Here is a 27,376-nt window from a genome sequence, read left to right as displayed (position 1 = left end):
CCAAAAATATCTTAGTCTGTTTTTTCCTTCCTAATGGAGAACAGCATAGGCTACACTTCCAATCTGGCGAAGAGTGACAAAATAGGCAAGGACTTTTTTAGTGTGAAAAAAGATGTTTGAAAGTAAAAGTACAGAGGGGATTAGATAGAGCTCCACAAAATAGCATGTGGTGCTAGACTTTTAATCACTTTCACTTGTAATGCAAGAACTAAGGACACCAATGATGTTTTCAAGCAGTAGGTCTAAAGCAAACCAAAGGTAGTACTTTCTATGTAATGTATAATTAAGTTGTTCCCATTGCTAGAGGATGATATGAAAGCTAAATTTTAAATGCATTCAGAAAGGCTTTACATGACTTCATGGAAGACAGGGGTGCTGTTGTTTAGTAAACAGTGGTTTACTTGCATCCTTCTGCTGAAGAAGTCCCTAAAGCACTGCTGGGCAGTGTTTGTGACTGGAAGTGTTGCTCTGTTCCTGTATGCCTTCTGTGCATCCTCTTCTGACCACTGTCAGACACAGGATTTTTGGGCTGATCTTTTGATCTGACCTTGTTAGGTCTTGCCCTTGCTATCCATTATAGCTGTTAAAATTTTTTTCGTGCAGTCTTGATCATTCTCTAGTAGAGTCTCTCTGCTGGCTCTGGCCTGTGTGGGGAGATGCAAAGAGAAGTATATTGAGTATCACTCACTGACCACTTTGTTTTCCCCTTGTGTCAACCCCTTTGTTTTCCTTTTTTCTGAAGATAGGCTAGGGAATTCACTGTTCGTGCTGGTTGCTCTGTACTCTCCTGAGGTTTTCGTACTCTTCAGCAAATCTGTTGTTCCGATCTACTGATTTGGGAGACTAATGTCCTTTCAGCAGTATCTTAAGGGTTTGGTTTTTTTTTTTGTAAAGTAACCTGTTTAACCTGCTTGTGTCATCAGACCTAGATACTCTTGAACCAGGATCTTCTCAGGCAGTCTACGAAATTTTTCAGCAGTGGTGTTCTTAATATTTCTTTTTAGATTACTTCTATTTATTTATTAGTAATCCAGGAAGCTGAACCATCCCAGTCTCAGCTTCCTCCATTTCACATCCTGGATGCTGATTGCCTGTTATCGTGGCATGTACTATTCATCCCTGTTTAAGGATATAATTTGAGAAAGCTTATCTATCTGGCTATATGAGCCAGACTTTTAGTTAGGTCCTGCGTTCTCCTTTGGAGACATCAATGTCCAAGCCCTGAATCAGTCACTGGATCTCAAAGGTGTTTAGCTCATTAAAGGTAGAGAGCTCAATCAGAGGACGGATCTGAGACTTGCCCTACATTGAGTACTTCTCAGAATTCCCTCCCCATCTCCTTTTAGGTACTTTTTTTTTTTTTAAATCCATCATAGTTAATAACTCAAGAGGAAACGGTCTCTGAATGAATTGAGTGGAGGAGTGTTCTCATTACCATGGAGATGTGGGGTGTGAATGAGGAGGGGTCGCAGGAGCAGAGGTAGGAACAAGGGATGGAGCAGCAGTGAGCATGCCCTACCTCAGCTGAGGACAGCAGAAGGGGAGAGCAGAGGGAGCTTTTTCAGCATGACTTGATTCACAGCTCTGCTGCAGCCACATCCTGTTGCCTTGCCAGTGAGTCTTTAGTAGCAGTGGGTCCTGTGAGTCCTGAGCCTGCCCCAGGGTGTGTTTTATGCCCTTGGGGGGGAGAGAGGGACAAATCTTCACTTTGGTATGTATAAACTAGCAGCTGCAATCTGTTGGCATAGAATGGGAGGAGATCCTTAGTTCTGGGAGACGTTGGAGAAGTTTGATTTTTCTTCCTCTTCTGTCACTGTCCTGAGAAGGGTATCAGGCTGCTTGGACTAGATGCTCAGTCTAAGGTGATCTGAGCGAAGTTTGGCTCAGCCTTTCCATGTCCCCTTCCGTGCTAGAGGGCTTCTATTCAAGTAACAGGATAAGAGCTATAGAACCAGACAACGGTGAAGAGGAGGATGTTAGGGGAACCTCACGTGGCCAGCTCTCATTCAGTGCCCCATGTCTATTCTGGCAGCTCCCAGATGTTCCCAGTGCCTTGTCCGCTGCTAGCGCTTCAGCAGTTTGGGCCAAGATCTTTAGACAGTAAGTGATTTTTCTCCAGAGAGAAGTTTCAAAGTTGTGATTGCAAGCAATGGAGGCCTTAATGTTCTCAAATAAGAGTACTCTATTACAAACTCTGCTAGGCAACCCTCTATCCTTTGACACTTTTAAGTGAGATTAAATTTTAGTCTATGCTTTAAGAATTTATTTTGGCCTAACTTGTTAACAAGTGACTCGGGGCTCCTTGTTCTGTTTCTACGTTTATTGACAGTAATGCAGGTAAATATCTCCTGCAGACAGAGATGTATTGGTGTAATGTATTTTATAATGATATATTTTGTTTCACTGAGTCAGTGCAAGCCATGCATGTGTACTTTTACATTAATAAAAGTGTCAATAAAAGGAAAGGAAGGTGGAGGTTGTCATTTTAACTATGCCTGTATAATTAAAGGGGGAAAACTTTAGTTTTTAAGGTCCAATATGTTTTCCCTGGTTGACTGCTCCTAAATATCTCTGTATTTGATTATTTCTGTTCCTTTATTATCCTTGCAGATGTGAAACCAGTACGAGTTTTCTCTGCAAAAAGAAAAGATAATGCTGAAATGTACATACCCGTCAGACCGATCACGGTAAAAAATGAAATCACTCGGCCACTCTCTGCTGAGGCCTTGCAGCAGGAAGGACAGGAAAAAAATTGCTTGAGTAAGAAATAAAAATATATAATGTCAATAAGGAGAGTTTTCATGCTTTTTTCCCCCCCCCCCCCTCTGGCTCAGGTGTAATTTCTGCATGCATTTGTCATCATGAGATTTTTCTTATTTGTTGTCTACTTTTTTTTTTCCTGTACCACCTCAGGAGTTCTGAGTCAGTAGCACAGTGCAAAAGTCCAGAGCCTGTATGTTTTAATCTTCCTACCTCTTAACCTTCCTTCTCCATTTGCACCCACAGCATAAGACTTTTTCTTCTCCCTTTCAGTCTTACGCTTGCTCTGTTTTCTGCTTCCCTATTAAAGACCTATTCTCTTTGGTACTAACAGAGGTCTCTCTTCTCAAAATTAACAATTGGCGTGTAGGTGGAAGATTTGAACACAAAACATTTATAGCAAGAAAGGAATACAGTTTTCCCACAGCACATAAAAACTAGCTCTGTTTCTACTCTAAGGAGATGGATGACAGATGAGTGCAAAGACAGACACTGCGAAGCAAACTTGGTCAGAGCAGCGAATGGTGCTAGTGTCATCTTTTATATATACAGAAGTAGTGGTTACATGCAGTCAAAATTTAGCATCATCCACATCTAGAAGATACTATGCTGTGACTCTGCTGGACTGTCCAATTCTTTGGGCTCAGCTGTTTCCCACAAACTTGCCTGTGCTCTAGGCTGGCTCGGCATGGACATCTTTTTGCTTCGGTTGGAAAGGTGATCTGCTTGCTGTATTTGCCTGTGGCCCTGCTAAGGTTGGCTGAGCGTCAGGCTGGGACTATGCTTAAATTACACCTTGAACACTGCAGATTGATCTCCAGTGCTGGGTAGATATGCCAGTATCTGGTATCATACTGAAAAATGTTAGTTTTTTTTCTGAGCTGGAGAACACCATTTTGAAGGCACTGCTGCTTATTCTAGAAACTTGCTGCTAAGGTGTGGGCTTTACCTGGGTTTAAAAACAAAAAAACCCTTCAAATTTAGGGGCTGGAATCAGGATTGCAGTTTTTAATTTAGCATAGCCTTTAATTGAACAGGTATGATGAACTTCAGTTACGATAGGGCTGAGATAACCATGGAGTATGGTAACCCTGACGACTTACAAATGGTTTTCAAGAAAATAAAACCCAGATGTGTCCCAAGAAAGCAAGATGTTATTGTTTTTGAAGGATCAAAATAACAGCTTGTTAATTGAAAGAAAACTTCAACCAAACTAAGGAAAAGAAGCTAATTCTCTTTGCCTTCAGAAAAAAATCACTTTCTAGCTCCTGGGGCTGGCTCTCACCACTGTCTGAGCAGGTGTTTGCTTTGACCACTTTCCAAAGATGGACATAGCTTTTTTTTCAGGTTGTAACAGTGCTTGTTAGACCTGTTTCTGTCCAACTATCATTTTAAATCCTTAAATTAATTTTCTTTCACAGGGGGTAGTGTAGTACAGAAAAATTAAAAGGGACTTTGTCCTGTCCCTGGATTTGCAAAGATGACTAATGCTTGTTGGAAGTGTCTGTTTATGGTTGAAGATGACATCAGGCTGAGGGTGAATGCACCCAAATCTCAATTCAGTTTTAACTGATTTCCTGTTATTTGTATCCACCAGCAGTTTACTGTCTTGCTTACTTGATCTCACTGCTCTTGAGTTTAATGTCTGTACAATGAGTCTCTTTTATTCACTTGACTTTGAAGTCCTTGAATACAACTGCACTTCTCTTTTAATTAAGTCTTAGATCCTCTATTGTTCAATTTTATTATTTTTTTAACTATGTTTCCAGCCTGTGATGTTTCTATTTCTCTGGGATGTGTGTGGGAAGACTGGGATGTATATGGACATTTTGATGGCTGCTTAGGTGACAAAGTTCATCTATTTTGCCTTATGCATAACAACTTCTGACTCCCCTGGTTTTGCTATTCTTGGGATTTCTCCAAAGTAGCTGAATATCCATAATTTAAGTGAAAGTCTGGTGTGCTGAAACTGTGTATATACTTCTTTTCAACGAATTTTTTTACAAGGCATTTCCATTAAATACCTGAACAAAACAAATACATAAGCATTTTAAAGTATAAAAATCCCATGTTTCTCAGTTGCTAGTTTTCCTTTTCTTATGATGCTGTTTCAGCTGTTGTCTAGGGTAGATGTGACTTGGAATTCTAATGTAAAAACAAATTGAAGCAATTCAGTCTTGCTTGGGCTGTTTACAGGCTACTAGCTAAGCCCTCTTTTAGTAGCTGAACTGTACGTTTCAAATGTACGCTGTTGTAACATGCTGTGCTCGTACAGTGGGACTAACGGATATTCCTTGCTTCTTTTGGTGGCAGGACCATTAAGTCGACCAGAAAGACCACTGTCAGCCACTCGGAAGAACGAGTGCGAGAAGGATCCCGAGCTCTCCGTTTCTGCTGTTATTAAAGCTATGCAAATTGAAAACGAAATATTGCAGAAAGACTTGCAAAGGCAGTCAGTTTCCGCAGGCCATGAAAAGGTATGGCAAAATACAGAGAAGGGGCATTTGTTCATGTAGCAAAAAAGGCTTTTTCCTTAAACATGAATTACAGTCTTTTTGTATATTAGGACTATGTAAGAATGAACGGTGATGTCTCTTAACTCTGAATTTGAATTATTCTTCCATAGGGTGTTTTTTTTTTTTTTTTTTTTTTTAACCTGCTTCCTCAAGATATCATCCCTCAGCTCTCTTGATTTCAGGGATCAGTGAACAACTGACAGACCAGTCACATGATAGGTCTGTGCAGTCAAGTGCACAGCTGCAAACCCAGTCTTATCTGTGCTTTTAGCTTTTTTTATTCTGGAAGCTTCTTAAGATGATGTGTGATTCCCATGCCAATAAATTCTACTTTCCTACTGAACTCATTAACATGGGCACGGTTCCCTGTTAATACATGTTCTGCTTCTGGAGCAGAGCTGTCATGTACACTTCTGGCTTTTAGTGAGGGGGAGCTAGCGTAGGTTGTCTGCATCTAACTCTGCGTGTACATCTCTTATCTCCAGTACCCATGTTTAAAAGCAATTAGGAATTTCTCCAGCAAACAACAGAATCAGCAAAAACCTCTTCATTCCCTTCGGATTTAGAGCAGACCATTCTTACCTGTTAAGTCAAATAATCAGGAGGTTTGTACTGACAATCCTGGCTAAACTTCATGCGCGTAACCAATAGTTCAGTTATTTTAACAGAAAGAAAGGACATAAAGGAATTTGAGCATAATTTGAAGCTTATGAAGCTTCTTTGGTCTAATCTGCTTTGGATTCTCTGTTTTGGGTAGTGTTCATGGATTCAAAGTCTGTTTCCAATTTGATGTTTGTGAGCCTCATTTTTATAGGACATTGTTGGAGTTTCTCATTTGAATTCTGAGAGTCTCCAAAATGACTGACTTTTTTAACCTAAGACGATGTTCCCTGAGGCTGTGAGATAATGCTTTATGAGTATGTATCTACTTTTGTCTCTGAGGTGATACTAAGTTTCTAGTGAGTTTTGGTTAGGAACGAAGCGTAAAAAGTTTATTTACTGTAGGTAATACTTTGCATAGGCTGTTGTCACCTTCTTTTGGGTCGACTTTTTCATCTGTTCCTTTTACTTTTGAGATATCCATAGTTTCATGATTGAGAGAGAACAATTTCCACGCAATGTTCTCAAGTAACTCAACATTTCCTGCTAACATTGTGACTAATATTGTTGTGCTTAAATGAAAAGTAATTAAGTAGTATTTAAAAGAGACTTTTGTTACGCTGATGCTGGAGATGGAGTTTCAAAAGTCCACAGTGAACTCTCAGGCATAAAGCTGACCTAACTGATCTGCCAGAAGTAATTTAGTTCTGCTTACTAACAATTAAGGGCCTGTTGAAAACCTGGCCTTTGATATTTAAATGTATAACAACGCAGAATTATGAATGTTTAAGAAGTAATTCATTTCTAAGCATTGTGAAATTCTCTTAATTTTCAAAAACTATAGAAATGGAAATGCTGTAGGGAACAGAAGGTCTGCCATTCCTTGTCTGACCAGTTGTTTGCTGCATTAAGCTTCCTGTCTTGTTTAGGAAAAATAACAAAGGGAGTGGGGATACCTAAAAGGTGGGGTGTAGGCAGAGAAAGAGCATGTAGCATTGTAAGAGCCACAAGATTAATAAGAGGAGCAGGCACAATGCAAGAGCTGGGCTTCTCTGAGGATGGAAAGTAAACCTTTTTAAGGGCTGCAGGGGACTGTAAACAATTTACTGCAGTTCATAAAACTGAGTCCAAACTGGAAGGCAGGGATTTTCCAGCAAGGGTGTGGTAGGCAAGGGAACATTTGTTTATATTTCTCTTTAATGTTTTGTCTGACCTGGTCACTATGCCACTTCTCTATTTAAAGTCAATAAATCTAGATTTTTATTAGATAAAACAGCTTTGGGGCGGGGGGATTTAAAAGCCCTTATGGTGTTTTCTGGGGAAGGAGAAAGCCTAGGCGGACCCTTGCTAAGGCTTTGACCAACTTGGAGTCCCACCACATGTACAAAATAAGACGACAGACATATGTATATACTTTTAACAGTCATTTGGGAATTCTTTTATGTTACTTTTCTTACATGTAGGAGTTCAAACTTCAGTCTTGGCTCTCATTACAAATGAAGACAAATTCTATGGAAAGTGCTTAAGTCAGTACAGAGTTACAGGTTAGCTAAGGTTAGCTGATGCCAGAGCTGGGCCCAAACTCTCATGTATTCCAGAGATGCAGGCTAATACTCATTTTGTGTATGTAGAGAAAAACGTGAATGAACAATGTTCATTTTTCTTATGTAGACACTTCCTGCTTCATCTGTTTTTGTTTCTGCAATGGCTGAACCTTCAGAAAAAAGTCAGACAACGACTGCAGTCACAAAAGCTGTTGAAAGGATAAGTCTTTTTGGAAGCAGGTATACATTTTTAAGGTTAGCTTCCTTTCGTGGGGGAGACTTCTCAGTATTGACCTCCACTACACCTGATTGTCTTCAGATGTAGGAGACTTCGGACAAGCAGTGGCAAAAATATGGAGAAGGCTCCAGCCTTGTGCCAGTGGTTGTGAATTTGGGAACTGCCATCATCTCCCTCTATGTATGCCTTTGCATTACCTTCTCAGACCATCTCAGGTGTAGCAGAGAACTGGAGCCCAACCTCTTAAGCAGACTCTATGTATCTAAGATGGGATGCTGAGATGGTTGCCATTCTGCTTGGGGGTGCCTGGTGTGTGGGGGTTCATCCTATCTTCTCTTTACTTTCACACTGACAAAACTGTTTCTTAAATATAAATGAATTATGAAGAAATAAAACTGAAAAGAATGTGTGTGTTTCAGGCAACAGAAGAAACTTCTGAAAGTTCTTCAGGAGATTGAGAGCCGTTCTGCCTGTGACAAGGATGTATTTCTACCTGATGAAAAATCTGAAGCAGGTTCCACAGCGAGAGAGAGGGTTTGTGTGAATGAGCACGATAACTGATATTTCTCAATGTATTTTTCTTTTGATAATATTGAGTGATCTTTTCCCTTATGAATAGGGACCTCCTTGGGCTATTTAACTAAAGTGCCTTTTCGAGGTCGAAGGGAACATAAAGGACATCTCTAGTCCACAATTACTGTGTCAACTGTATCTTCATAACAACCTCTTTGATAGAATAAATATTTTTCTCCCCTGTCATAATGGGGCATCTTGAAGACCTCACTCATGTTTTCATCTCGTTTAGGTTGCTCTTCCTCCTTTTGAGGATTGCAGTTCAGTGTCAGATGGCTCCCTCCTTTGATGCTTTCACAACGTGATTTCTCTGTTTCTCTTATGGGCATGGTGAAAGTCATGACAAATTCAGATTGATGCGGACCCCAGTTACACAAATTTTTAAGAGGGTCACTTTCAGGCTTTATTCCATACAGTTATTGTGGAAATTCACGTATCCCATTTATTCTGTATTCTGTTGAAATGTTTTAATTTCCTAACTTTCATTCTTAAGAGTCAAGGAAGCTAAATTTTTGCACATCTGTTACAATACAAAAGCAGTTTGTATTTGTAACTTAAAAACTACTCAGAAATGCATCCGAGCTCTTTACCAATGGCTTTGACTCTCTCTACTAAGAAAGCAATCTCAGAAATTTGTTTCTATTTTAAATAAGAACATACTGCTGTTTACCAGATTACCTGAGCTCTAATGTGTTTTGGATGACTTGGCCATAAACATCTCTTATACCTGTTTCTAAAATCTGTTTTGGTGTAGGGCTCTTAGTTAATTCATGCTTTCAGTAAAACCTCCTAGTTGCATTTTTAAGCAAACAGATTACTATTTGTTAGTCAGCAAGAGTGAGGTCCTTCGTTAGATTCAGATCACCCTCTTCAGGGTAATCTGAAGAGGAAAAGGGAAGCACAGATCAGCAGCAGTTACTCTGAGATATCTTGTCTACTCAAATTCCTTCTCCTACTGTGCTGTCCTCGTAGTCTGGTCCTGTCAGAGTGCATATTTGCAAGAGACATAAAAGATGGCTGGCTGTCTCTGCCCTTCATGTTCTCGGATGCTATGGGAGGCAAAACATCAAATGCAGTTAGCTGTGCTGGCTTAAAAACCCATTGTTTGAATCTTTACATGAATTTAAGAGTCAAAACTGTTTGGCTGTTGTATCTTAGATATGCAAATGCATGAATTGCCAAGAAAAATGTTTACTTAGTAAACACTGTTTGAGAAGTCAATTACTTAAAAGCTGGAAAATGCCAGAATTTAGGTTGCTTCTGCCTCCTTATTTTGACTCATACCATGAAGTTTTATGATACAGTTTGTAATCACAGTTCACACATCATTTGTATAGCAGAAGACAAAGAACAGAGAGCTGTTCTTTCTTTAGGCTTTGGAGTGGGCTGGAATCTAAGAGGGTGAAAATTTCGGTTCTCTTACTCTGCTGTAGGCTTCCTAGTTGATATGGGGCAGAACTAGTGGAGTGCAGAATGAGTCAAAGTGAATATTATCAGGATATCCTTGAGTCTGCAAGCTTTTTGCTTCTGATTGTTCAATATTACAGTCATTGTGGGTTTTGTTTTGTCATTTCTATGTTATATTATATTACTATAATATTTCGTTAGGTCCAGACAACAACCAGCGTGGAAATTCAGGATGCCATCTATGTGACTATGGAACTTCTTTCTAACTGGGGAAATCCAGTACATGTGGGCTTGAGAGAGGTGGAGTTCTTCGATTTATGCAATGATAAGATATTTGTCTCTCCTCATGATGTGGACATTCGAAATACCAACTACCCAGGGGATTTGTGCCGCTTGGTCAATAAGAAACTAAATGTAAGCTAGTTTATTCCTGCATGTAAAAAACCCTTCTCTTTATAATATTTATTTAATACTCTATTTTTTTATAAACATGATTGCATTTTTAGCATGGATTCCATGACAGCTATCTGATAATTTTAAAATTACAAATATTTATTATTCACACAAACGGAGCTTCCTGGACAAGATGACTGTATTCAGTTGTTATTCTATTTTAGAGCAGAACTGGATTAATTTGAGTGACTGGTCTGATTTATGTAACTGGGCAGCTGGAAGGATGCAGCTTTAACTCTGCCTCCTTTATATATATGCATTGTGATATGATCTTTGAAGGAGCACATTCAGTTTTTAAAGTTTTGGAGTATAATTGTAATATATCTGTAGAACAAGATCACGGAATGCTAAGGACAGAGAATTTCACTTTTTATAGTATGTCTGCTGATTAACTCTAATTCTTGTGACCTGAAGGTACAGGAGTCTCACTTTCACTTGTTGTTCCAGTTGTTTAATATGAATTTAACTATGTTTAGGAGGGAACTATGTTTCTCTTCCCTTGTCCCCTTGTTACCCTTTTACCTTGGGAAGGACCCTGGAGAGATAAGGATGAGTGGGTGTGTGGATATTCTTGAACAAGGGGCTAAGCCAAATGTGTAGCATGACAAAAGAAAAAGGCTGTGCGGCTTCTCTGTGAGATAGTATGATGAGGAGACGTAAGGTGCTTGCATACTAAAGACCCTGGACTTGGGAGAGCTGGGATGAAATCCTGATGCTACTGAAGACATCAGTAAATTTCTATAGCCCTTCATACAGCCAGGATTTCATCCAGGTCTTTATCTGTGCCACAGATTCACTGTGTGTCCTTTGATCAGTCAATAACGCAGAGTATTCAAAAGTCTCCCTATTTCAGAGCTTGCATCCTAGTAAAAATGGGTATAATCCTGGTGGGTGAGGATACTAAATGACTTGGTCTTTTGAAAATATAAATTGCAACTCACTTTGCACTGGTGATAATTTCCTACCTGTAGGAGGAGTGAAAATAGAGGGCATGTACGGAATATTTTGAGATTCAGTTAAAACTCAGTATGGATTATTGTTTCCAGACAAATATTTTTGACTTGAAACATCTTATTGTCTCCTGGAAATTGTAGTTTGGGTATCGTAAATATCCATTCTTATTTATAGGCCATGCTCTCTGATGGGTGACATTTTTACTGAGAACTAGTAATGATTCACAGACTTTCTAGATAACTATAAATTATATAGCAATATAATTATAAATCCATTATAAAACCGTTATCCACAGTATTTCTCATATATTCATATATCCCATTATTCTTAAAGTAATGAGGTTTTATATTTCATTGATTAATATATTCCTTTGATTTGCTGCGATGTAGTCTCTTATCTTGAAGCTAGAAAGGTATTGCATCGGAGAAGATGTAATTTGGACAGGGAGTGTGGTCTTAGAAAAGAGCATGGATATGGGTTAAGTGTACTACAGTTCTCTTCAGAAGTTAATGTCTCCAGATTGTATACATTTCAGATTATAGAGGAAAGTTTTCAAGTGCAGGAGATGAAACAGCGAATAAATGAATCTCCAAGCAAATAATATTTTTTGGCAAAAGCAACACCATTAACATAAAAATTTGCTTTGTGGAAAACCCACTCTGCCATTGATAAAACACACCTTTGATCATTTAGGTGTATGTTTGTACTTGAGTATAGACATACTCTTTTTGAAGATCAGGGATTTTTTTTTTTCCCCCCATCCTTGCAGACTCTTAAGAAGTTTGCTTCCTCCCTTGTAGACAGTGATTTGAATTTCTGGTGTCAGATCTTTGACGTGGTGCCTGAGACTTTAAAACCTGTGAGTTTGATTACCTTAAGTCCTGAGCACTTATTTTCACTGATAAAACAAGACCGTTTCTGTAGGTGCTCTCATCATAAGAATTAGCTTGGGACTGATACATCTTCTGTTGTTTGGAAGAGGATATGCAGCTTTACAGAGATACTGGACAGAAGCATGAGCTGCAGACTCCATTTTGGTACTGACTCTGATGCCCTTCTGTGAAGGCACCTCTGGCTCTGTCTCAGATAATCTGGAGAGATTGGATTCCAGACAAACAAGAACCTCCATGTCCTTTTCTAGGGCATCAGGTCCTGACTTGAGAAGTCTGGAGATGGATCACTCAGTAGGTGGTCTTCTGCTGTTGGCAAATTATTATTATTTTTTTTAACATCCTTGTTCATAATATGACTTGAGAAACAAGATCTGGCTTTGAAGTAGACCCTCCTTTGAGCGGGAAGTTGAGTTCGCACTGGTTTGAGGGCTGTCTGTCATTTCTTTTGATGTTAAGAAGTTTCTGTCTGTCTGTCTCTCTCTTTTTTTTTCTTTTTTTTTTTTCTTTTAAATATTGAAAGGACTAAACCCTCTGGGTACTTCTATGGCTTTTTATGCCCAAAACTGACATTCAAAGCAACATCCATCTCCCAGAGCTTTTTGAGAGGCCTCTAGGGCAGAGACTTCCTCAGCCGTCAGGAGCTTGGTCTAGATAAATTACCTTCTGAGAAACTGTTCTGTTCCTGGTATCTTTGAAGCAGACAGGTGGAGCTTTGTCCTTGCTGTCATCAAGCACACATCTAAAGTATTTGATAAGAAAGTTCTGCAGTTGCTGTTTTCAGGAAGAACTGAAAAACCCACTTCCAAGCAAAATGATGTGGAAAAAATGTTGACTTTGTATACCCACTGTACAAATATATATATATTGTCTGCCCTTGAAAATAAAAAGGGAGGTAACTTATCTGCTAGTCTCAGATCTTCAAGATGTCTGCGTGTACACTTTGTGCCCTTCTTTACCTCTGTTTTGAGGTAGCATTTGACATCAAGAGTTTTAATATTCAGCATTTGAGAGGGAACTCTGAGTGTCCACCATATGCCAATATGCTCCATCAAACATGAGGGATAGTAATCTATGATTGTGCATCTGTAGATGTTGCAACGCTTGCACACACATAGGCACACAAACAGCCTTTAGTCATAGGACAGCCCCACAACTGTATGTATGTGGTCTTCAAATCCCAGAGTACTGCAATTACTGGTAAAATAACCTTTGGGGTTTTTGAGGAGCTTCATACTCGTTCATGAAACGTTTTTCTGTCACTTCTATTCTTGTCCCTTTCAATCACTTATCTGTACATATATCTACACAAATCCCAACCTTTCTGTTTCCCAAAAGAACTTTCACTCTTTTCCTTTTTAATTTTGAAACAAGTTGTTTCTTCCCAGCTGCCAGAAGGATACTCTTTCAATATTTGAGATGTTTTTTAGTTCGTGGTTGTGAAAACATCCTTTTCCTCAGTTTCTGAACATATAAAGATAGCACTTAAGAGCAACACCAAGAATTAGGCACGTGTTTGTACTTTAAACTGTCTTGATTGTCAGTTGTCTGTAAAACTCGTATCTGGAGTTTGTGTCATGTCTTAGAAAATTTCTAGCTTAGACTTCTGTATATCTGTAAGGATTGGGTCTGTAATTGAAATTAGTTGTGTGTAAAGCCTAATTAAAATAGAGACAGTGAAATAAAATTCTACAGATTCTCATATTCTGTAGCAGGTAAAACAGAAGTGTAAGCACTTTTATAAATTGAAAAATGATTATACAATGTCCATTGTGCTCAGTGATCCCCATCAGAGCCTGCAAAGCTGATTAATATGATTAAAATAAACTGGGCTTACTTTGACCCTGCAGTTACAAAGCATGGCAGACTGTGTGTCATTGGTAAACATGCAGATATCTCACTGGGACAGCAAGCAGCTGACCTTTATCTAATTGTCCGGCTGTTGTGGGCTGTCTTACCAGCAGGCAAGAGAGTTGGATTTATCATTTGAAAATGAGGTTAAGGTTTTGCTTTTAACTCAGTAGGCTTTATCAAGTGGTTACTTTTCTGATTGGTTTACTTGGGGGGGGGAGGGCAAATTAATCAAAATATTCTGCTTTAGGAGAAAGAGTATTAAGTGAGTCTGCTTGTATGTGTTTTTAGACCGCGAAGGAAAGCTTTCTTTGGATGTGCCCTTTCTATCCGCCCGTTCAGCTTTACTTTGTTATCCGCAATCCCACCCGGTCACGCGACTTTGGTATATCCAAGATCAAGATTTGGAATTACAACACAACAACTCTTAGTGTAAGTAGTCTATTCTCAACTCCTGTGTATGTATGCCCTGCCTTGTCTAGGGAAACCTAGCTTGATCTTATTTCCAAAAGTATGAAATAAAAACAGGTACCGTTTCTCTAATAAAAGGGGAGGTAGGAAGTTTCCTTGTCTACTATGGAATTTTGCTTTTATATTGATTAAAAGTGGTAGCAGTGTAAGTGTTAATGTTTTCACAGGCACAGATAGTGTTCTCTTTCAGAGCTATTACAGTTCTCAAAAGAGATAACAAAAGGCTTTGCATATTGTGTCAGTTAATCCTTTACTGTGGTGAGAAATAAAGATACGAAGGTAAGTGCATCTTAAAGTTCAGGACCCTCTTTGGGACATTTTATCAGAATATAAAGAAATATTTGTTTGATTTCTCATATATATATGTATAAATAGGCTGACTGTCGCTCAGTTTTGGTTTTGTTGCTTTAATTCCAAAGTATACTCATTACAAATGCATAATAAATCAAATAGTCTAGTATTACAAGAGAGACATCTCATGGCAGATGGTCACTCATTTGTGTATTTGAATTTCACTGTGGAAATTATTCTCGTTTGTACAATCATTTGTGGTGTTAAGAAAAAAAATCCCAGGTACTGGATCAGAGAGGATTTTCTATTCTGGATTACAGATAAGATGTTTGTCCTCCTGATTTTGCTCTTAGCCATGTTTATATATAAGCACGTATGTTAATTCATACATATGGAAGCAACAGCTTAAGCAAATATACTATAACATGATTTACATTTATTTTCTGGAAGCTGAATAACATTTTTCTGTTAAAATGTGGGCTACAGAATGTTCTATTAGAACAGATCCTCTTAGAGGATGTGAAAGGGACTGCTGTTTTTGGAGGTAATGTTATGATTTGTTGACAAACATATTGAATGCAATGTAGGAAATATGGGTAAAAGTATTTCTGTTTTTCAAGACACTTCCCCCCCCCCCCTTTAATGAACTACTGTGAGACAAGCTGTAAAATCTATTAGGAGTATAATCCCATGGATTTCAGTAGTAGTGCAGCAGTCTACACTGATTAAATAAATCATTCATTATCCTTACTGTGAAAAAGTAGTACAAAGCAGTTCTGCCTAATTCTATAATTTGTCATGAGGAATTTTTACCTGAGAAGTGAAAAAAACAAAAAAAAACAAAAAAAACAAAAAAACAAAAAAAAAAAACAAAAAAAACCCCACCAAAATATAATTATCTCTCCCTGCTAATGTAAGTCCAGACCCATATTACTTTGAGATTTTTTTTTAACCATTCTAATTATTGCAGCCTCCTCCTCTCCCTCCAAAGCAATGCAAGTGGGAGGTGCCCAGGTAATTCTTAAGGATTTTTTTTTGCAGAAAACATGCAAAAAAAATTCAGGCCAGTACTTCTGGATTGTTGAACATATTTGAGTTTCAGAACTTGAGCCTCAGATCAGAAAAACGATGTCTGAAAGGAACTATTGAAGTCAGATCACCTCATTATCGTAGATGTATTGATTCAGTGCATTACAAGGAAGGTCTCATAGAATGCTTCATTTTGTCGTCTTTATTTGCGTCAGATGAAGTTTGTGAAAAAGGAGGTCATCTTTAGTGTGCGCGAACAGATCAAGACTAAGAATGGATACCCAGTTCTTTTCTTTAAGTTTGTCTGAAATAGGCTTTCTGTAAAAACTTGCTACATGCTCGAAGTTTCATCGTTACTTGAATCTGTTAAAGGCCTTTTCATAAGGTCCAGTATAGTGCCTGCTGTATATTTTCATAAATTTGTGAATGGAATTAATAGTTCAATGCATGAATGTTATATTTTCTGGGATGCCTTTCTGCTTGTTTATCCTGTGTGTACGTTCATGTTCGTTCACTAGAGTTGGAGATTTTTTTTCAGCCTTAGACTACCACTATGGTGCACTGTCCATAGGGGTGCAGTTTATCAGTTCCTGGCTAAGCTGGAGCTTTGTTCACACTAGCATATTTCCAGCAGAGATAAGTTTGTACAAGAACTTTTTTCTATCTCTTGACTTATTTTTCTGTTCCTTCTTTTTCCCCTCTCCCGTGAGGAGAAGTGAGGCAGAGGAAACTTCAAGTCCTCTGTCCAAGTGTAGTTCTTGGAAGAGTGCATCTGGTTTCAAGCTTTGCCCCTCATTCACAAAAGTAAATAGCACTGTTGGGTGACAAGGAATGCTATCTCTGCCACTTGATAGGAAAGCCCTTTCCCAGCAGGCCCTCTTTGAGGGCTGAAGGTACAAGCCAAGAAGGAATGCCAAGAGAAACTGTAGAATTACTTTCACAAAATATTTCAGTGTTCACTGACATTGATATATCTGCTTGCTCTTCTGAGAAATTGTGTCATTCTAATTATTGTTCTGGGAGGAAAATAACTGTCTTGGATAAGTCTCGAATGCTTGTTTGTAGGGTGGCTTTTTGATGAAGCTACTCATGAGAGTAAGCTTCTTGGTGGAACTACTCTCGTGAGTAGTTGATGGAAGAACTCTCAGAGCAGTTTTTCTGAGTAGTTTCGTCAAGAAGCTGCCCTACAAAGAAGGGGCTTTTTCCAGCCTCCCTGTGCTGGAAGAGTAGAAGTGCTGCAAGAGGCTATTCTGTCAACCTTTCCTCATTACCACCTACTGCTAAGCAACTGCAAGCTTAGAATGGAGTAGGGGAGTATAAAAAGTGGAGTTCTGCACATTCTTTGTTCTTGGAGTCCTTGGGATCTATTCATATTTTTCCTCCTTGAGCCTCTGTGTGCTCAGAATTTTGGCGTGAGAGACTTTCATTAGCTGTTCTACTGACAGTTTGTGAATAGGTGGTGGTTCTGAGCAATCATCTGTTTTTAATGCCTGCTCCAGTTCAGTCTGTCTCTGTTGTTTCAGAAATATCCTTAGGTTTGGCTGGTTTATCTTAATACCTCTCATACATGTTACTATTTGGAAAGTAGTAGAATGGAAGCTGTAAAGACTGGCTCAGAGTGCATGTAGGAATGAATAACTAGAGGCACATGAACACACTTGTACTTGAAAGTGAAGGAGAAAATGATTTGGAAGGCTGAGAGTGGAGGAAACTAAATCAGTATTCAAGGAGGACTGACTTCCAGGAGATGACCATGAAGGATGAAACTGAAGCTTAATCAGTACAAGAAACCTCAGTTTCCATGAAAATATGGAAAGAAGAAATTTTTTAAAGACTCCATGTGATGAGCACATTACAGAAATTGAGAGAGCAGAAAGGAGATGGATTTCATCTATCTTTTATATTTTTCTTTGGAGATACCATTTTTTTTCTTTAAGAGGGAGGGAAAGTTAGATGGTAAAGAGAATAGAAAGAGAATAAATTCCAACTTTAATGGAATGAAAAAATCAGGTTTCAATGGGTGCCACAGAAACAGAGAACATAAGAGATTAAGTTGTGAATGGTAGAGTTGTGTTTGAGATAAAGGCCTTCAACTTAAAGGCTAGTTAAGCATTGGAATAGCCTATTGAGGCAGATGGCAGAATCTTATTCAAAAACTGTGGAAAAACAGATTGTTCAGGCATTTCTTTGCAGTGGTATAGTGTATTTTCTTCAGAGCAAGGAGATGGACTGTTTTTTTTTTTTTGATGTCCTTTCTAGGCCTGTATTTCTTTAACTCTTTAACTTTACTGGCTTTGATCTGGGTGGCTGCTTGCTGTATACCTTATGTATCATAACAGTGGTAAGTCTTAAAGATGCTGTACCAACTATGCCTCTGGAATATACTTCTGGATGAAATACCTTTATACTTAAGCCTGGCTTCTTTGCTCAGACTTTTCTAAGTATTTAAACCTTTATTTTCTAGGTGGCTGCCAGGATGGTTCACACTAGTGTCTAGGAGGGTCTTTTAATAAAATCTTAAATATTCCATAGTATTTTCAACTTCTTTGAACTTTTCGGTAGTAAGCAGATAAAAGCATGTTATTGATATGAGATTTTAATGGTTTTTGTCTATATATTGATTAAATATTCAGATGTCAGAATTTCAGAACAGTGATATCTAATGTTTGAACAGCATAATGGAAAACTTCATACTCTTGTTTCTGCAGGACCTTGATGTAGGAGCAAAGAAAGTGAAGCTATATGTTGATGAAAATCTGATATTTGATGGTGAATTAGAGAGAGGCTCTGGAGATCTCATCACTGATTGTAGCATTACAATTGACCTTACACATCACAGACAAAGTGTCACTGCACATTCTTCAAATGAAAGGAAAGAAGTAAATACAGCTGCATTCACAGATGATAAGGAGGACCTATATTTAAAATATCTGCAGCCAAACAATACTTCGCTATACTGGAAGCCTCTGCCAGAGGAAGATCACCTTGAGGTTAAGATGAACTCAATCAATTTTATGAAGGAAAAGTTGACTGGGTTAGAGGATGATCTAAAAGTGTTACCATCTCATGTTCGTATGAAAGATACCAAAGAGGATGCAACAGTAACAACAGTTACGGAGCATATTCCATCTGATGAAGAACTTACTTTGAGTGAGGAAATAGAAAAACTAACGGGAAGAAAACTGTCTGAATCTGCAGGTGCACTTCCTTCTTGGTTACAGTCACCATCCCATGTAACAGAGAATGATCGAGGTATTTCCAGTAAGCAGAAGCCTTCCTGGCTTGCTACAGAACATTGTTTAGGTTTGAGATTTCAAACACAGCCAGATGGAATCATGAAAAACTTCTCAGGTCTGACTAAGGAGGATGTCAAATGTCAGAGAAACGAATTGGGAAGATCTGGCTGTAGAAACACAAACAAAGATGAGAGGTCACAAATGCTAACCAGAAAAGATGGCAGTGGTGGCTTTGACGTTTTGGAGCAGCTTTCTAACAAACAGTGCTGCAACCTAGAGTATCCTGCGAGTGGAAGGAGAAGTGTCAGATATGGAAGAAAGGAGGGGTTAAGCACTACAAGTGTTGTAGAACGTGATTCAGCACTCAAAGGTGAGAGCTCACAATAGCAACCTCACTGCAAGCACTTTTTGCATGTTTTCCATTTCTGGAAGTATAGAGAGTAAGATTATGTGGTTCTCATTTAGAGAAAGACTCTGAGTATTGTAGTATATGTCCTACACGTGATGTGAAGCACACTTTTTTTTTTCCTGAAGAATTTACATTCTGAATTAGTATTTTTAAATTTATTTGGAGAAGATTGAAGACTGAATTTCAGTCTTTAATTATGTTCTATAAAGTGACAGTCCTGCAGACAGCAAAATACTTGCTAATATCGATGAAAATCTGCAGAAAGATTGAGGAAGAATATGGCCTTGAGGTAGTGAGTAAATTTACAGTTTTTCCTTCTGTAGTAGGTTTGTGTCTTTTGCAATGGGAATATTGGCCACCTACTGCAATTTCTACTCTTCCTTCTTTTCTTTCATCATCTTTGTGCATCTCTCTCTTACTTTTGTCTACACAGTGCAGGGGAATAAGGAACAGATATCCAAGCTGATGAATTCCTTAATCTGAAAATTTTGTGGCCTAGCACGCCACAAATTTACAAGCTTTGTTTAGGAAGCAGTACAACGTGCTCTCTCATTATAGGGACTCTAGAATAAGAAATTCTGGGCAAAGACATTTTAGGCTAGAGGCAGAGAAGCGTTATACTAAATATAAGCAAAAGTGGATTGTTTTTTTACAAGTGGATCAGTTGTAGCATAACTGCTAAGGGCAGCCCTTACCTGTTGGGCTGTTTTTTTCATTGAGGACTAAGCTACCTCGAACTGTCTTGCTCATGGAGTCTGAGCACAGTGCTCCTGTTTTTAATACTGCCTTAGAAGATTGCCTCTCTTGGCGATCCTGATGAGTGTTGCTTTATCCCTGGTGGTGAACACCACATGTACTTTAAAAAACAAGCCTGTAACAGTGCATGCTTTTCCTTACTTGAATGACTGCATGTCAGGCTAAGCAGCTTGGCAGAAGCAAGAGACTTAACCCCACAGGTTTGGGTTTTGTTTAATAGTATTTAAAGACAAGACTAAGAGGGCAACTCTATTGAGGAGTGATTTGTCCAACTGTGACCCTGGCCCTAGCTATGCAAGGCAAAAGCATGCAACATTTTCACTTCATCAGAAAGTTTCTTACAATGTGGTGGTTTTCTTCTCCGTGGTGTAAAATCTAGAAAAGAGGGAATAATGTGGTGGTTTTCTTCTCCGTGGTGTAAAATCTAGAAAAGAGGGAATAATGTAAGCAATTAAAGGTTGTATACTCTCAAATCTGACTTTTGAAATTGCTGGTTTTAATCCCTTGTTTTGCTTTATAAGCAGAAACAGGTGGGATTTTTTGTTTTTCTTTTTTAAAATTTGACTGCCTAGGTGAAAGAGCTCTAGTTTCTCAGGTGTTCGCAATTTTGCTCTGGTGTATACTTTACAGAAGAGAACAAATAAGATGTTATTTTTTGCCATTGATCTCAATATTTTAACCAAGCTTATCTTATTCTCAGCCTTCTGTCTGTGACAGAGGTGGCTTGTGCAAGTTTGCAGGCCAATGCCTGAGCCCTGTCATGCAGCTCTATATTTGGTAGGCCTAAATCTCTCATTTCTTTGTTTCAATGCTGTTCATCCCATTGTGGGATATATTTTATTTTATAAATCCTTTAATCAGGTTTTGCCTTATGTTAAGGAATTGAAGCCTACTTGTAATTGGAGCACATAGAATATAGAATTTAACTGAGGGTCTGTGACAAGCAGCGTAAGTGATTTCCCTACATTCAAAGCAGAAGACTTGACTGAATCACAATACAGCATGTAAAGCTTCTCTTACTGGATTATGTTTTCTTTTAGCTTTTGTTTTGATGTGTGCTAAAATTAAATAAAAGACTAGAAACAAAACAGTAAGAGATCTTACAGCAACACAAACTTCGCTGCATATGCTGTGTATTTTATGTAATTCTTTTTCTTATGATATGCATATAGATGGCCCTCCTGGGAGAGAGCAAGGATCCATCGGTGTCAGTCGTGAGCCAGTGCTAAAATACCATTAGCTCAGCATCCTTTCTCAGAAAGTAGTCGGTAAGGGATGACTGGGAAACAGGATAAGAACAGGGCAAGCAAGTAGTACTTTCCTCATACTGTCCCAGCCTACCACTGTGTGCAGCTTAGGGACTTCCTGAAACAGAGGTGGGGTCTTTCCATTCAGTAGGCCTCAACAGTTTATTATTATTTTTTTCTTTCACAAAACAGCGCAGTCAGTTTTTGAACCCAAAGAATTCCCCAGTTTAACCACCTGTTGGGTGATGAACTGTCCTTTGTTTGTGCTGGCCCTGTCACCTGTGAGATTTATTCTGTAGCCCTAACGCTTACTCGTAATGATTGGAAAATTGGCCTTGTTTTTTCCTTTTCCACTCGTGACTTTACATACCTTTTTCATATCTCTCCCTCAGACATCTCTGCTTGTCTATGAAGAGTTCTAGTCAATGTAATTATTATTCATGTGGAAGCTGCTCCCTGCTTTTAATCATTTTTGTCATCCCTCTCCAAACCTGCTCAAGTTCAGCTGTATCCTGCTGGAGGTGGGGGACCTAGATCTGTGTAGCCATGTTCTGCCTCTGGCAGTGTTCAACAGTGTTCCTAGGGAAGAGCAGGAGAACTGGGCAAGTTCTGGTGGTACTTGCTGCTTTCTACCAACCTCCAGCAATCCGTGGCTAAGAAATTTCTGGGCGTGGGTGATATATCTCTGTTCAATAATTCTAAACAACACTAAAATAGGATTTGTTACCCACAAGTTGAACCTTCTGTAGCCTTTAACCAAACCTTTTTTTGGATTTCTGTTGATCAGAGTATATTTTTAATCTCCATTTTTCAGTTTCAAGCCATATGTCACTCTCTTTTGGGGGCTATTTAAGGTAGTCTTCGTCATTTTGTAGTTCTTCAGCATTGGATGACTTGTCTCAAAACGAACAGCATCTGGCAGAAAAAGGCAAAACAAGGCCCAGAGAATTGGAAGAAGAAGTTGCAAAAATACACACAAGTTTTGGGTGTAGATGTAGTATAATTAACCATCAGAACAATATCCATGAAAGGGTAGCATGTTGTAGATTGTATTTGGATGTTTTCATTAAAAATACGGTCTGAAGAAACAGGAAGGATGCTTAGAGGCAGGAATGCCAATTGGTATTCCACGGCATGTACTGTATAAGGTTATTGGACAAAGGTGAGGAGAATAGTTCTTTCTAAACTTAAAATATTTGAATTTCCTTCTCTTGCTGCTCTGTGTTGGGAAAACAGCATTTTATAAGGATATCAGAAATCAGGCCTCAAAGAACAAAAGAAATTGCTTAAATAGGATAAATACCATCTTGCCTTCACCCATCTGTTCACTAAAGCCCGTGTTTGCGGTTTCACACGTTTTACACTACCTCTGTTCAAAAACTTTTCAACATTATGGAAACTGTGACCAAGTCCCACTGTAATAATTTCCGTTCAGTGTTAAAATGGTAAAGATTTTGGGGTATTAAACTATCACCTGAGGGTTATTGGGGTTCTGATTGTGATGTCCTTCCTCTACTCTTGCTCAGAGCAAGTTTAGTCTTCTGGTGCTTAAGACTCTTATGGAAAAATTGAAAATAAAATTCCCAACACGTGTTTGTTCCTGGCAAAATAGCATGCCACCTAGCTACTTTTCTTCTATTTGTACTGCACTGTGCAGGGTAAAGCTATCTCCAAAGTGGAGCTGAGTGAGCATTAACAACAGGGAAACAGGTTTAAGTGTTTCCCTAAGAATGGTGGATTTTAATTGGTATGGGGCTAAGGGAACTGCGGTTTCCCAACAGCAATATGTGACAAAGGGGAGGCTGCGCCGGCCCTGGTACAGCTTCACAGCGTGTGTTTGGTCTCTAAATGAAGACTAACAAGAAAAACGGAAATTAGAAATACCATGTACATGCTTGCTTGGCTTGAGTTAATGTTGCTATAAAAACCATACACTTATTCAATAACTGCTTCAATGTGCAAAGAAAATGCTGATGGAAGTATGCTGATTAAAATTTGCAAATAGCATAAATTGGCATATTATGAGTTAGGAGGATTGAAAAATTGCACAGAAAGATGTACTTGAGAACTGCAGTAATAGAAATAGAATGCAATTCAGTCCTGGTTGCAAGGTCATTTGGGGACTAATAACAGAAAATTAAATTGTAAGCTGAATAATCAATTGCAAATGACTGAGGAAGAAAAGGATCTTAGGTGATTAGCTGATCACAGACTGACTATGAAATGCTAGTGACATGCAGACATGAATATAGCAATGCACTTCAAGGCTGTATCAGCAGAGGTATTTCTGCAAGAGTTACGGAAATGTTAACATCTCCAGACAGGCGCTCGTGAGACTTCAGTTGAAAAACTTTGTGGTTCTGATCATCCGTATTCAGGAAAGCTGATTACAAAGTGGAACAGATACGGAAGAGATCTGGGAGACCAAGAATGACCTAGGAAATGAAGTGCATGGTTGCAGCAAGGAAACATGACTGCTGTTTCTAATTAGAACAATTAGAACTGGGTTTAACACAACAGAGATGGAAGAAAGGATTTGTGGTGAGGTGTATTTTGCATATATGTGTTTTGCTAGTACTGTCCCAAGATGTAGTTTGGTATAGTTACAAAAGAGATTGTACAATGTGTGTTGCTTGCAGGACTTGGAGATGGTGGTTCAAGACACCCCTCCACGGCCCGCAGGGAGTGCATGTTTGAGGTGACGTTAGTTCTGGGCTCTCTGAGCAGCGTCCATCGTACAATCCCTTCGGGCATGTGGAAGGCTAGGAATGTGTCTGTAATGTCTGCAGGTGGGATAGTCTTGATATACATGTAGAGTTTATTGCCGAAATATCCCTGTTCCTTCCCATGGCTGTAATACAAACAATAAACTTTAGGCACTGAAAGGAACGCCAAATTTCTGCCATTGACCTCTACTGCCAAGATACCCTCTGCTTTCCTTTCAGAGCTCCCTTTCTCCTGTTGTTGCTCCTTAGTGTAGTGTAGCCTCTAAGTTACAGCCCTGTCAGCCTCCTATTGAAAATCAGTCCTGCTGCAGTGCTTTGGAGCGGTAGAATGCCAATGGATGTCAAATACTTTCCTTCACTTGCTCATCCTCAAGTTTTCAAGTTTTGATATTCTAAAATGGTAATTACTTATTTAGCATCTTCTCCAGGTAAATTGTGCGGATTTGTGAGGATCTGGGAAGTACTGCGAGTATTCCCTGTGAGTATATGTGTGGACAGTGATTTGAATAAGAAAGTCACTTACAAATGACTGAAATTCTCTGAAATGGGCATGTTTTCTGCCAGTCTGTATTTCCCAGAGAAGGGGTGGGGAATGGCCAGGTTTTAATCTCCAGCCTATGCATACAGATCATATCCCTCTTTTATGTAGTCACCCATCTGCTTTAAAATTTGTATTCTGATCTCGGTTGTCCTTCATTTTAAATGACTATTAGTCATAGATTAGGAACAATGCATCTTTCCAAATGATTCCAAAAACAAAGTTAAAAGCTAATCTTAAAGCGGTCTATGGGGACAATATTATTTTGCATTTTACTGTAATAGACATGTGTTTCTATTCTTGATAACCATTTGCTTTAATATCCACTCAGGGACATTGTACGGAAATAAAATCTGGCCAATGAGTTTGTAATTGTTCAGTGCTACATTTGCTTTTCTTCATTTATATTAAAATGCATCATTGACAGTTTTGTTGAAAATCTTTGCTATTATCTGCTCCCTAATTGTTTTGGGATGGAAATTAAGCAGCCTCCCCAGGGTGGTCTCAAGGAGAGCATACTTTGCTCCCGCTGTGCTCCTCTAAGGTATTACCCCCACTGCATTCCCATTAGATACTTTACTGTTATCTTCCTTGTGCATCACCACTCTTACTGAAAAGCGAGGACAATATTTAGGCCTCTCACCACTTTAAGAGCCTTTTCCCTTTTCCCATTTAACTATTTTTAGTTGCCTTGGGCATCAAAGTTGGTTCTTTTTCTTAGTCCTTGTAGGTTCTGCCTTTACTCTGAATTACCCCTGAGAGATTTATTAATCCATGGAAGCCTGTAGCCTTCAAACCATTGTTCCTGCTTTACTGAAATGAAAGAACCAGATCCTATTTGCATGAGCCAGTTTACAAAATGATCCAGATTGGTCTGTAGAATTGGCCAGTACTTACTGTTGTTCTTATGCCACCGGTCTGCCTCATCTACAAACTTCGCTCAGCGGTGACCTAGTATTTTCTTCCTAGTTGTGACTTCCCTTCTCTAGGTGTTCTGATTTAGGTCTCTCTTTTACCTAGCCTTCAGGATTGACAGATGGCACAATCAACAAGCCTCATTTGACTAAAAAATACAGCTAATAAAGTATTTGACAAGACCTATTTCCCGTAAAATTATGTTTGCTAGTAATGATTATATCCCTTATTACTTGAGCAATTCATTTTTTTTTTTTTTTTTTGCATGAGATTAGTGTCAAAAGTCGGCAAAATTATTCTATTTGGTTCTTTTCCAGATTAGTGTAATATTAGGATGATATAGATTTTTATGGAACTTCTTCACTAATTTAAGTTTTTTTTAAAAAAAATCAACATAAGCAATCAGATTAGTCCCAGGCCAATGCTTTCAGTATACTTGAGTCTGAATTATGGAGGCAAAACCTTTAGGTAGGTTGTTAAATTGTATCTATTAATATTCATATTCATGTCCTACCTATTAGTAGGATTAGAGTAACACACTAATTTTTGCATGCACAGAATGAAAACTAATTTTATGTATTTCATAAGAATCAGACCAAATCATCCTGTCCCTCCCACAGTCCCTCTACTTATCAGCAGGAAGCCAGGATTTTGGTAGTCTGGACTCCTGCGTTCAGGATACAGAGCTGAAGTATCTTACTGCAAGTGACAGAAGCAAAGGGAATAATTTCTAATAATTTTTTCCTCCCTTCTGTCTCTTTGAGGTCCCTCTCTCCTGCACAGTTCTTCCTCATCTCTCCTTTTTCATTCCTTCTGTTCCCTTTCTTTCATGAATGTCTTTCCTTGCCTCCTTTTCTTCTACATTGCAGTCCTCCAATTTTACTTGAGTAGCGCTCAGCGGTTAAGAGGATTGCTAAGACAAATGCAGTGGCTTAGGCTGCTGTGATTGAGGGAGCCTGTATGAAAAATGGAGATCTTATGCAGGAGGATGATGACAACGCAAATTGTAGTTAATGGTAGGAAAAGAGTGGTGAGTTGGTAGCGCTAGTGGCAGCGAAGTAAAGAGGAGGAGTTCAGAGCACTTACCCTTCAGTGACATGGACAGTAGCACCTTGTGCAGGGTCCCATGCCTGCCAAAGGCAGTGGCAACAGCTGAAGGGAAGAGGACCTGCACTTAGGTGGATCTGATGCTGAAATTATGGAAATGACCTTGCCAAGCTCAAGGTCCTCTTTAGCAGCAGTGTTTTGGGGGTTTTTTTGTTTGTTTTTTCTTTCCCTCAAGCCCACTGTGTGCTTCATAGTTAGTATCTTTCCAGCCATCATTCTGAGGGGTTTTCAGTTGCACTTCTAGCTTTGAATAAGGTTGTTTTAAAAAAACAAACAAACAAAAAAAACCCCCCAAAACCCAAAACAAAAAAAAACTCACTGAAGGGAAAAAGAAACAGTTTCTGATAAGTTGGTACAATCTTTAACTTCAACTGACTGAAGATTTTCACTAAGACTATCACTTTCTATGCTGTATTTATGTATAGGGCTTTATAAATGTGTGAGAAAGTACACTCACAGAAATCATGCATTCAGAGGAGGAAAACAGTGTGAAATCCTTACGGATACAACGAAAACAAAAAATAACTGTTTTCATTCATTGATATTACTTGTTGCATAGTCTTATCTAGATATCCTTCTTCCCCTTGCCCTAGCCATGAACGTTCACTGACGGTAGTGAAAGGCAATGGGTGCTTCAACAATATGGGCAGGACAGCACGCACAGACAAGACAGATACAGGGTAGGAAGAGGAAATGAACAGTCAAGTGGTTTCTTCAGGGTTACTCAGCAGTATCCTACATGCTCATATGCAATAAGGCGGCATTTAGGCAGGATATTTTTGGAGGGAGGTAACTATTGGGTTTGTAACATTGATGTAAAGCTTAAGACTTCCTTGGGGTCAGAAGTCAATTATTTTCATCTATA

At 38.9% G+C, this 27,376-nt stretch overlaps 1 protein-coding gene across 4 annotated transcripts in view; it reads left to right on the top strand.

The window, feature by feature from the left end:
- The window catches only part of KATNIP (katanin interacting protein), an 83,106-nt gene that overhangs the window by 18,919 nt on the left and 36,811 nt on the right, over nt 1-27,376 (top strand). For all 4 annotated transcript variants that reach the window (XM_013939909.2, XM_067306154.1, XM_067306156.1 and 1 more), the window contains 7 exons: nt 2,611-2,760; nt 5,074-5,237; nt 7,548-7,660; nt 8,078-8,192; nt 9,840-10,052; nt 14,078-14,218; nt 18,286-19,183. In XM_013939909.2, the coding sequence (XP_013795363.2) occupies nt 2,611-2,760; nt 5,074-5,237; nt 7,548-7,660; nt 8,078-8,192; nt 9,840-10,052; nt 14,078-14,218; nt 18,286-19,183 (1,794 nt within the window). The remainder of the gene's footprint in view (nt 1-2,610; nt 2,761-5,073; nt 5,238-7,547; nt 7,661-8,077; nt 8,193-9,839; nt 10,053-14,077; nt 14,219-18,285; nt 19,184-27,376) is intronic.

Source organism: Apteryx mantelli, chromosome 16 (assembly GCF_036417845.1).
Source record: "Apteryx mantelli isolate bAptMan1 chromosome 16, bAptMan1.hap1, whole genome shotgun sequence".
Lineage (NCBI taxonomy): Eukaryota > Metazoa > Chordata > Aves > Apterygiformes > Apterygidae > Apteryx > Apteryx mantelli.
The sequence above is the reverse complement of the archived record's forward strand: the minus strand, read 5'-3'. Positions and strand labels throughout refer to the sequence as shown.